At 39.9% G+C, this 12,812-nt stretch overlaps 1 protein-coding gene across 2 annotated transcripts in view; it reads right to left on the bottom strand.

Moving 5' to 3' along the window:
* The window catches only part of LOC126235638 (tetraspanin-6-like), a 156,225-nt gene that overhangs the window by 19,724 nt on the left and 123,689 nt on the right, over positions 1–12,812 (bottom strand). The window contains exon 5 of one of the 2 annotated variants that reach the window (XM_049944363.1): positions 11,885–11,966. The exons of the other annotated variant lie outside the window; for it this stretch is intronic. Coding sequence (XP_049800320.1) covers positions 11,943–11,966 — 24 coding nt within the window. The 3' untranslated portion in view covers positions 11,885–11,942. Of the gene's footprint in view, positions 1–11,884; positions 11,967–12,812 lie in introns of those variants that run through there. 2 annotated transcript variants of the gene reach the window in all.

Below are 12,812 nucleotides of genomic sequence, written 5' to 3'. Positions count from 1 at the left end.
CAGTTGTTTGAATGTTTGAATAAATTGATCTTGCAGCATGCCCTGACTACGTTGTACAATGTAGAGCTGAAACAAAGGGGAAACTGCTATTGTTGTTCCATCTGAACACTGGTTTGATGCAGCTCTCCATACTATTCTATCCTGTGCAGTGCTCTCCATCTCTGAATAACTGAAGCAACCCACATCCATTTGAACTTGCTTACTGTAGGCATCTCTTGGTATCCCTCTGCAATTAACCTCCCGCTCCCTCTCTCACACACACACACTTACCTCCAATATTAACTTGATGATTCCCTGATGTCTCAGAATGTCTCTTTTTAACTGATCTCCTCTTTTAGTCAAGTTAAATTACAATATTTTTTCACCTGTCTTATGCAGTACTTCATCATTGGTTACACAATCTACAAATCTAATCTTCAGCATTCTTCTGTAGAAACATCTTCAAAAACTTCTAATCTCTTCTTGGCATTTCATTCCCATAGAAGGCTACACCCCAGACTTCAGCAAAGACTTCCTAACCCTTAAGCTTATATTCAATGTTAACAAATTTATCTTCTCCAGAAACACTTTTCTTGTCATTGCCATTTTACAGTTTATATCATCTCTACTTCAGCTGTGCAGTCCTAAAGCATCAATTGCACACCAATCCGCACAGCGTCACAAAACAGAATCACGAAGGTGCTGACCTCTGGACCAATGGAAAGAGCGGGTAGTGCCATACTTCCAGGAATGGAGAGTTCAGTGCCCCCTGTCAAGAATGATTTAGCCAGCCACTTATCTCTGATTGCTCCAGTTCAGTTGCAGTCTCAAGAGCACCAGTACTAAGTAATTGGAAGATGATATGTAGCCAATGTTCTGCGAGTAGTAATAGTGTGTAATGTAATTGCACAGAAGGGACACGAAGCAAGTTAAGTTGTGTTTATTTTCTTTTTAGAAATAAGGTGATTACTTAATCTTAAAGTGTTTTGTACAGATCATTTCAGACTCCTTCCACTGGCCATCGCAAATTCTCTCCTTCCTTGTTTGTGTCCTTGCTGACTCCCACAGTAGCCAACACAACATCAGCTATCATCAATGACTTTACTGCCAAAACAGCAAAACTCACCACTTTCAGTAAAAAAGGCACCTGAAGAAGATGATATTGCATGAGAATTATTGAGATTCTTTGGAAACATATCAAAACAAAACAATACAAGTTGGTATGCAAGATATGCTGGTATAAGACAGATGAAATGCTTTCAGCCATCAAAAAGAATATAACAATACCAGTTCCACAGAAGAGTAATGCTGATGGGTGTGAATGTTACGAAGTCATCAGCTTAATACGTCATGAATGCAAAGTACCAAATTGAATAATTAGGAGGGGGAGGGGAGAGGAACCCAACAGGCAATACTGACACTACAACTTACCTTACAACTGTAGACTGAAAAAGTCAAACCTATATTAATGACGTTTGGATATTTAGAGAAAGCTTTCGGTAATGGTGACCAAATTACACATTTTGACATGAATAAAAGGTTATGCGCAGCTTGTATAAAACCTGTCTGCAGTTATGAGTACTGAATGACATGAAATGGAGGCGGTAGTTGAGTCACATATGTGACTGATATGTGGACAACAGGCAGAGTAGAGAAGTAGTGAACAGAAGGCGAAAAATGCTGAAATTTAGATGAGTAAATTGGGTAACTAATGGGTATGTAATGAAGTGAATTCCAGAGAAAATGAATTTGTGGCACAACTTGACTAAAAAAAGAATCTGTTTGCAGTAAACATCTTGAAGCAAGAATGAGTAGCAATATGAGGTCTGTTCAAAAATTCTGGAACATTCGTAATTTTGTGCCAATGGTGTGTTGGAGCAATATGCGGTTGGCTTCTCTAAACTCACCTATGTTTAATGTGTAACTGTTATATGTCTCTTAGTTATTGTTCAGTGCTGTATTGAGTAGAACATTGTGTCACACAGTTTGTGACTTTTGAGATGGCAAAGTTAGAGGACCAATGTGTCTGTATTAAATTTTGCATGAAATACAAACTATGTTTATGGGTCTTTAAGCTATACTCAGTGTTATGAATGGATCACATAGTTTAAAAATGGCCAGGCAGAAGTTAAAGATGATGCTCATTCAGGATGCTCTTTGGTGCCCCTGACAATACTCATATCAGTAATGATAATGAAACTGTGCATGCCAATTGAAGACTGACTGTCCAGGAGATTGCAGAAGAATGCAACATTTCAGTTCAATTAAGTCATGAAACCCTGACAAAGTATCTTGGAATGCATCCTGTTGCTGCCAGGCTCATCCAGTGGCTCATGAGTCAAGACCAGAAAGACTTTCACTTCACAATCTATGAAGAACTTTTGGATCATGCAAATGAGAATGAGGTGTTCCTTAAGAGAACCATAAATGGTGATGAGAGGTGGGTCTATGGTTATGATGTCAAGACTGAGGTTCAATCTTTACAATGGATTGCAAAAGGTTCACCAAGACCAAAAAGAAGCTTGTCAGGTCAGGTCAAATGTCAAAGCCATGCTGATAGTTTTCTTTGACTCTTGAGGATTAGTTCATCATGAATTCATGCCACAGAAAGAAATCATTAATCAATGGTACTATCAGGACGTGTTGCAACACCTACAAGAAAATGTGAGAGGGAAACAGCCTGAAATGTGGTGAGACAACTCATGGTTCTTGCATCATGATAATGCAACCACACATCATCCCTGTTGGTGTGTGACTATTGCACAAAAAACGAAATTATTGTGCTGCCTCATCCTCCATACTCACCAGACCTGGCGTCTGCAGACTTGTTTTGTTTCCAGGCTTGAAAATCATGTTGAAAGGAGGAAGATTTGCAATGATAGATGAGTTGAAAGAAAATTTGAGGATGGCACTTTGTGTAATCCAGCAAGAGGCATACCAAGACTCCCTCCGGCAGTGAAATGGTGTTGGGAGTGGTGTATCTATTGTGGAGGAGAGTATTTCAAAGGAGATCATGCATAATAAGTAAAAGGTAAGTGTGAAGAATTTTGTGGACAATGTTCCAGAATTTTTTGAACAGACCTCATAGGCAGGTTCAAATGATTAAAGTTTGCAGTAGTTATACAGAGATGAGGAGGTTTAGACAGGATTAGAGGTGTCTGAAACTAGTCTCTGCATTCAAGACCATAACACCAATAATATTTAGGGTTAGTTCTTGAATGCATGAGACATTAAGTACAACACTCAAATTATCACTCATTGGACATAGGTCTGCATACTACACAATGACACAAATATGATTAACAACATAAATCTACATCTTTACTCTTTGAAGTGTGTAGCAAGAGGTACTTTTTATTGTAACTTATATGTGGTCCAGTCACAGTAATGTGACCACCGTGTATGTTCGATGTCATTGTGCAATAACCACTCACAGATGGCAGGTGCCAGCACAAGCAGTGGATGTTACATAAAGCATGTTGGGGGACATGGAAAACAGTGCAGTCATTGTCATAATGTGGAAACAGAACTATTTATCTGAAATCCTAAAGGGCATCATCACTCGCTTTTGGACCAAGATGGAAGCATTTCTGGACTGTCCATGTTTGTAAACTCTTTGTATGTCACCATGATTAAAATTACTGTACTTGGCAAAATGGCACTATCCAGTTCCAGTGCTGAGGCATCTGTGGTCCACCATGGACCATCAAACAATGGAAAATACAGGATGGAATGTAACAATACTAGAGAAGGAAAGTTGCTACTCTCCATATAGCAGAGATGCTGAGTCATGATAGACACAACAAAAAGATTCACACAAGGCCTTAATGGCTGAAAGCTATAATTGTGTGAATCTTTTTGTTGTGCGTACTGCAACTCAGCATCTCCACTATATGGTGAGTAGCAACTTTCCTTCTCTGGTATTCCATCATGCCGTGGACCATGTATGACAGGACTGAATGACAGCTGGAAGAGATGTGTAAGGGCAAACAGATATGCAGCTGTTGAGCATTTGACCACCCAGATGAACCAGGGGTCTACCAACAGCGTTTCCTCAACAACCATTCAGCAGATATCACTGTGTATGGGCTTCTGCAGCAAGTGCCTAGTTCATGCACCCATGCTGACTGCTGTTCTTTGGTGATGAAGTTTGGAGTTTGCATGCCAGTAACACAGCTGGATGTCCACTGAGTGGCAACAGTCAGCTTTTTCAGATGTCTGTTGGTGTGTATCGCCCTGCAAGAATCATTGGAAGGATCCAGGACAGAGGAAGGAGTACTATGGTCTGGGGAATGTCTCTATAGCATTCTCTGGATGAGCCTGTCATTCTGGAGGGCACAATGGATGAACACACAGCTCGCAGCATACATGCATGTTTGAAAGAACACACCAGGATGAGTTTCCCATACTCCCCTGGCCACAAAACTCCATGGGCATAAACCAAACTGAGACTCTGTGGGACCACCTTGATCAGGCTGGCCATTACATGGATAATCAACCAAGAAACCTAGTGCAGCTGTCCATGCAGTGGAGTCAGCATGTCTTTATGACCCTGTCAGTGACTTTCCTCCATGCCCATGCTGCAAAAGGTGGTTATTCAGGCTATTGACAGGTTGTCATGTTAGTTTGACTGGATCAGAAAATAAGGTTTCTCTTTCATTCATGAATGGACTGTGTAAAAGATGACTGCTTGTATATTTATTTACAAGCTGTTATGTGTCTAATTTTATGGGAATTATCTGTGTGAGATAGATCCATAGAAAACTGAATAATGTTTATAGTCTATGCCATGAGAATAAGGGTCTAAAAACATGTACATTGTCTTCCTTTGAGTGTCTGCCTCAGTATACGAACACTTCAGTAGTATAAAAGTATGGGCCACAAAATGGTTTTGTATCCATTTTCTTTTAGGTATGAACTGTGGTTTCCCAGCCTCCTACTAGTGAATTGTTGCTTTTTTTCACATACCGCTGGGTCTATATATGTAGCAATGGTAGCACTTCTGAAGCCAGTTTTAGCAGGGTGTCAGGATTTCACATCATTCTGGCACCTTGCTACAGTTTGTTGTGATGGTGGGAGTTGATTAATAAGGATGTCTGCTGATAAGGTCAGTAGACTGAGAGAGACACTGCATTTTTCCAACAGATAGAGCAGTTGTGTTATCAGAGTCAGCAGCCAGGGTTGAGCATCTAACCTGGAGTGTGGTGAAAGCAGTGAATTCAGCAAGCCACCTTTGCAGACCCCTTACAATGCTAGTAGACCATGGCATGGAAGAGTCTTACTGTCAGCATTTTGACAGGTGGAAAAATGCAAAGTCAGGTCCCAACACTTGATGGAGGCTTCTACGGTGGTGTCCATTCAAGGTGGTCATATTGACGGTGAAGGCGAATGGCTCAATGCATAAGAGTGCTGAGGTGAACCAGCAACCCCAGTGTGGGCAGCAGTGATGGTGGGTTGCAGGAGTAAACTGTGCAGGCAGAAGGCATACCAGCCATAGTAGAGTGTGCAACTGATCTGAAAAGGCATTATTTTCCATCATGTAGATCATAACAGAGCCACAGCAGAAGGTTTGGTCATGTGCCAATCAGATCACAATCAGCTCTGGTTGACTCCTGTCTTTCTGCTACATCAGCAGAGTACAGTTCTGGGTGCATCATGAGAACTTGGATGTGTGGGAACTTCACATTTCATGTTCCCCAGGTGGCAATTCCTGCAGTGTCAGAATAGCCCACATGTAGCGTCTTGTAAAAGGAAGCCTAACCAGCTCCTGTCTGCTTCACTCCCTCATGCTGCTTGCTTCAGGCTGCAGTGATATATTTTGCTAATTTGGTCATGGGTGTCCAACTCCAGGACAAGAGAGGCCATGGTGCAACACTGATCATTCCACTTAATCTCTTTGCACATTGTTACTCCCAAATCCTCGAATAACTAGTCAAAGGATTCCAGTTTTGCATCTGGAGCTAGTTATCAGCCTTTATGCAAAACAAAATATTTTGTTGAGATCTGACTGACTATTGTGAAATTTTCACTATGTAGAACCTCCTTACAGGCAATTTCATCATTTGTAAAAATTCAGGACTTGCATTTGCCAATATCAACTAAATTGTTAATGTATAATATAATAGCAGTTGTCTTATAGGTCCAGTATTTGTAAATGTTTTTCCATATTGGGTGATGTACTGGATCTTACCTAACAGAAAATTTTAGACCCATTCCCAAAGCTGGTTAGATATATTAAAGGAAAGAAATTTTAAAGGTCATCAATGTGGCTTTGAATCAGAGACTTTTGAAATGTTGATAAACACCAAATCAATCTGACATCTTGGATATTCAGGAATCCAGCCGGATGTTCGCGTCGTTCTCGCACAACATTTCAACAGCATGCCTCACTGTCTTCTTCAGGTGATACCTGAGAGTGGTCCTTGGGTTGACTGAGTCCAGTATTTATGCCTGGAAGGAGCTGGGCATTCCCCAATTGGTCCGTGCCGAGTCTGGCGGGCGCGGACCACAGATGGAACACTTGACTCGGTGCGGACAGATTAGGGAATGCCCAGCTCCTTCCAGGCATAATTACTGGACTCGATTGACTCAAGGACCAGTCTCAGGTAGCACTTGAAGAAGACAGTGAGGCATGCTGTTGAAATTTCATGCGAGAAAGACGTGAACATACGGCTGGATTCCCGAATTTCCAAGATGTCAACAGATTGCCGGGAAAGCATGAAGAATTATCAAATCAACCTGATTTCTTATGTCTGTACCACTGAGGGAATCATTTATGAAGAGCATAAGTTGGGAGTCCTTCCATAATCCGAAAGGGCTGATGACCTCACTGTTTGGTGTCCCCCCCCCCCCAAAAAAAAAAAAAAATATATATATATATCATACTCCTCCTCATGAATTGGGTCTCAAACTATCAATGTTTTCAGAACCATAGCTGATTTTCGTAGAAGTTATTTTGTTCCAGGTAGGTCGTATTTGAACTCTTTTTATATTATAGAACTCTGTTACATACACATGTGACTGATGCCGGATGGTAGTTCTGTGGAGCAGGTTTACTTCTTTTGCAGACAGGTGTAACCTGACCTCTTTTACAATTGTGGGGTGCATGTTTCTGCTTAAGGGATCTATGGTAAGTTATGGTAGAGAGCAGAGCTAATTCACTCACAAGCTCTGCATAGAACATTATGGAATGCCATCAGACCCTGGAGCCTACCATAATTGAGTTTTAGTGATTTCAGCAACCTTTCAAGACCACTTTCCTGATTACTATGCTCCTCTTCCTAACAGTGGTACAACCTATTAATGACAACAACATTCCTTGAATTTCCACTGTAAAGAAACATTCGAGACAGACACTGTCACAGTATCTTGTTATGGTAGTTACTGAAGGCTTCATGCATGAACCTTCTCATAGCCGACTATGTTTCAATTAACATTTGCCCATCTGCTAATTTATTCATAATGTTATATCTATTGTGAAGCAGACTCTGTTTCTTAGGAAGCTTCTTTAGTTATTCTGCTAGTCACAGGTTATTTTAGAGAATTCCACAGTTCTGCTACATGTTCACTGCCTGGAACAAATTATTGTAGCTCCCACCTGATAACTGAGTAACCTTCTCCTTATCCACTTTATTAAGTATGTACATTTTTCTGCTTATTTTTCTAACCTTGTAAACCTAATGCTTATTGTTGCTACAATTGCTTCATCATCATTGATTCCTGTTGCTACGTGCACATTCTCAAAAAGATCAAATCTGTTTGTTAGCATAAATTTAAATGTATTTTCATCATTCCTTGAGTTTGGTGCCAGACCATTTGTTCTAGGTAATCTTCAGACAAAGCTTTTATAACTCATTTTGCAGGGGGTTGTTCTCTAATTCACTACTTATGACAAGCAGCTCCCCAATCAACTGTCAGATGATTAAAATGTGTTACAGCATGCTTTGAGTAGATATAAGGAAGGGAATGAAGGTTTTCTCTAAAGACTGAAGTTTAATCTGTGGCTGAGTCTGATGAGTGATAGAAATATCCAACTACACTTTATATCCCATTTGTGACTATTATTCATGCCTAAACCATTTTCCATGCCGTCTCAATTTCGACTTCAGTTGATTCATTAAGATTCAAGCTCAACAGAAATAAATTGTTGAATGTACTTTGATGAAAAATAATATTAATGAAACTGCAATTCACTAGAGATGTATATGCAGTCAATAATCACTGCCAATGTCAGCAAAAAAATGGAGATTCAAGGTCAGATAATAAATCTTAGTGAAGTGCAGTGAGAACCATCTATAGTATCATTAAAAACACAAATATCTTAATTGAAACACTTTCACTTATTCATTCATCATGTTCTGTAGATCTTATAAAGAAGGTGAACCTTAAGAAATGTGAAACAATTCAAGGTATTCAATGATGAAAGACACAGCAATCATTAAAATTGCCCCTAAGGCATCAAGTTGATTACATGAGGCTCTTCCATCAAAACTCTGATATGTTAGTTCATTTTCATCTTATACTACTCTTAGGATACTGACATGTAAATATGAAGTGGAGGTGAATTCTCACTTATGTGTACATTGTGGCTTTCTTAAGCTATTACATTCAGTTTATGAGACAAAATTAAAGCAAAAGAACTAAAACATTGTATATAGGCATACAGATATTCAAAGATATCAGCACAACAAGCTATGCTCCACAACACTCCCACTCTTGTTTGCTGATTTTAAAGGCACAGTTAATAATGATTTGCAATTTCCTTGGAGCTTTTATTTTGAAAACACTTTTTTGAATACGTCCGCTAATCGATTTTCTGATCTATCATGGGAAACTAGAATGATTTCATCATCATTTTCTCATGAAATTAATGACATTACATATCTATGTCTTTAGTCATTTTATGAAAAGTATAATTGCTAGTCGCCATACAGTGGAGATGCAAATTACAGATAGGGACAACAAAAAGAAATATACCAAGGGTCTCACAGAGGCCTTCAAAAACCATAATTAACCGTCTGACCTTGTACAAAAACAGGTCTCCCATGCCTTATCTTTCCAGTCACCCACCACCTCTTGAAGTCCCACTGTCTGGCCATGGAGGAGCATTCCCCTAGTGACCCAGAACCACCCAGGTCTGGAGCAACTGAATTACATTATCCACAAGGGTTTCAATTATCTCTTGTCATGCCCTGAATGGGTCATATCCGTGTAATAGACCTAGATGCAAGGTCTGTCCCATACTTCCTCCCACCTCCATCTACTTGAGTCCAGTTACAAACATCACCTACTGGATCAAAGGAAGGGCTACCTGTGAATCAGTAATGTGATCTACAAGCTAAGCTGCAACCACTGTGCTGCATTCTACTTGGGGACAACAACCAGCAAGCTGTCTGTCCATATTAATGGCCACCAACAAACTGTGGCCAAAATGCAGCTGGACTACCCTGTTGCTGAGCAAGCTGCCCAACAAGACAGTCTTCAGTTTAATGATTACTTCACTGCCTGTGCCATCTGGATCCTTCCCATCAACAACAACTTTCCTGACTGCATAGCTGGGAAATCTCCCTGCAATATATCCTATGTTCCTGTAACCCTCCTGGCCTCACCTTTGTTAGTCATTGTCCTGTCTGCCTACTTAGCTGGATGGTAACGTGCTCACCTCCCTTGCAAGTGGGCCCAGGTTTGATTCCTGGCCTAGTTGGAGATTTCCTCCACTTGGGGACTAGGTGTTGCATTGTCCTCATCATCATTTCATCCTCATCACTGGCATGCAAGTTGTTCAATGTTGTGTCCACTGAAATAAGACTTGCACTTGGCGACTGAACTTCCCTGCATGGGGCCTCCCAGCCAATGATGCAATATGCTCATTTCCATTTTCAGTCTTTGTCCTTACCCATCTGGCCCCTTCCCTGTTCCCATTCCAGCACTACACAGTCCTCTATTCCACCAACACACCCTCAGTATTTTTACTTCTCTCTTTTTCTGCCAAACCCCCTGCTCACCTTCACCCTCCATCTACCCTCTTGACTGCACCTACCTGCTCTACCCTTTCTCCATCTGGTCCCTGTACACTCACACAAGCAACACTTTGCTGTCCCCCACTGTACCCTGCTATCCCTCCCCCTCCCCACCCCAGCCTCCTCTTTACCCCCACCTCCTGTTTGCCTTTCCCATCACGTGCTGCTGCTTGCAGTCTGGCTTCAGCTGCCAGAGACTGTGGTCATGTGCATGTGAGTTGTGTTTGGACAAGTGTGTGAGTGTATGTTGTCTATTTTTGATGAATGCCTTGTTAGCCAATAGCTCACTTTCTGACAGTGTTTTTGTTGTGCCTGTCTTCAACTCAGCATCTCCACTATATGATGAATAGCAACTATTCTTTTGATAATATTGTTACATTCCATCCTGGATTTTCCATTGTTTGATTTTTTCTTTAGTCATTTTGTGATATTCATTACTTTTCGAGCAAAATGCAAAATAATATTCTGTAACAATCATGTTTCAGATTTTCTATCACTGCCAAAGACCTGTCACCAAGTTCCTCAATCGCATTGTTGTTAAATGTAATTTTTAAATCTTTACTGGCTGCAGCTCTCACTGTAAAAATTTTTTCCTCAAACCACATACATATAATGTATCATTCATGGAATGAGGTTCCAATACACCATTTACTAGTGCATTTAACCCTTAATTCATGACATAAATCCACACTGCAAAAGGTAGTCAGCCGGCTAGCCTTAAACCGTATGAAGATGACATCTGTTCTTTCGGACATGTCCGAAAGAACAGATGCCATCTTCATATTGTTTAAGGCTAACTGGCTGATGACTTTCTTCAGTGCAGATGCACATGATTTGCTTGAACTCTTACAGGACTCTGTGGATTGTCTGCCGCGAGTAATGGGTATAATATGCAGGGGCACTAAGAATGTAGTGTGTGGACTATAAGTTGAGAATGTGGGTCTCACAGGGATAAATCCCTGCAGTCACACTATCCTCTGTGCCCTCGGTAGCTCAGATACATAGAGCATCTGCCATGTAAGCAGAAGATCCTGGGTTCGAGTCCCGGTAAGGGCACACATTTTCAGCTGTCACCGTTGATGTATATCAATGTCCGCCAGCAGCTAATGGTATTGATTTAATTGTAATTTCATTATTAATTCATGAGGTGTGGTCTCTTAGACCACTCAAAAATTTTCTAACTCGCTTTCCAAGGCCACTTGTCGTGGAATGCTTCTATACACCCCCTACCGTCCTTAAAATGGCAAGCCTACGATGTTTTGTTGTCAGTTACATTATTGCCTTCTGTATTTATTGTTGACACATGTTATTCATAGGTGTTGGAGTCTCCTAGATCACACCTCATGAACTATATACCTATTTTCTTCAGTACTGTACTGTATAGCGGAAAATGTGCTGGCATGAATGTGTCATTTTCAACTTTCGTGAGTTTGATGAACTTGTTAGGCAGTCTTTGGAGGATAGTGTCACTGATATTGATCAAGAAATAAACAAAACAGGTGATGATTTTAAATTAGCCAGTGATCACTGTTCTGCTATCAAACAAGAGTATCATTCAGAGGAAGAATTTCAGGAAAGTTGTGATGGGGATCTATCTGTTTCTTCAATGAAATACTTAAAGTGTCTGTTAAAATTAAATGTGTTCTGAGTGGTGATAAAAACGTAGTTTCCAGCAATGAATGTCAGTTTGACAGACTTTCTTTTTGTACCTATCTTGCAGAATTTTTATGCACAAATGTGTGTGTGTATGTTGTCTATTTTTGATGGATGCCTTGTTAGCCAACAGCTCACTTTCTGACAATGTTTTTGTTGTGCCATCTTCAACTCAGCATCTTTGCTATATGATGAATAGCAACTATTGTTTTGATAATATTGTTACATTCCATCCTGGATTTTCCATTGCTTGATTTTTTTCTTCAGTAATTTTGCAGTATTCACTATTTTTCATGCAAAATGCAAAACAATATTCTGTAACAATCAAGTAACACTCATAAATAGTAAAATGCTTCAGGCATTTAGTGCAATGAAATAAACTGGAAGCATTTAAACAATACTTAAATAACTGTAAAAATAAATGTTATATAGCATAAATTAAAAATTTCAAATGATTTTTGCCTTAAATCTCAGTTTAAACAAAGAGGTCCCCGAGACCCCACCACATGGTATATGTTACAGAAAACTCACCTCACGAGTTAAGTGTTAACTTGACTGATCCAATACCTTCAGCATAGACAACTGAATTATCTTCCATTAGAACAAGAAATTCAAACTGTTACAGTGGTTTAAATACTGAAAACTATTCTGTGTGTGAACATGTGTATTGATGAAGCCCCATCAGCAGTTCAAAGATTAACATAATTAGTAGTCAAATCACTTGTAATTTCCACACTTAGAACTTTGTGTTTATGTTCACAGATCTCTCTTCACAATTTAAACAATATTTTACTGCATTCAGCCCTATAATGACATTTTTGTAACAGTAACAGGTCTCAACATCCTTCTTGTTCACAAACCTTTTGTTTAAATTACGTACTGGAACTTGCCACTACTTATCATCTACAACTGTGTATGTGTTAAACTCATGTCTGCAGATTAATTTTAATTGCAGTCTCACATTTCATATAGAAATCTCTTCTTCTCAGTCCAAGGATAATGTGCATGGAACAGTTGCACTATGGGGTGTATTCATATTCACCTAATGTTTTGAAGTCAAGCACATGCTCTTAATAGCTGGGAACTGTAACAGATAACCTGTCATCAAAATATTACTGGACCTAGCTACACAATCGCCAGAGTAGTAGTAATTTACAGAAT

This window comes from Schistocerca nitens, chromosome 1, assembly GCF_023898315.1.
Source record: "Schistocerca nitens isolate TAMUIC-IGC-003100 chromosome 1, iqSchNite1.1, whole genome shotgun sequence".
NCBI classification, from domain to species: Eukaryota; Metazoa; Arthropoda; class Insecta; order Orthoptera; family Acrididae; genus Schistocerca; species Schistocerca nitens.
This window is presented reverse-complemented; position numbering and strand designations above follow the sequence as displayed.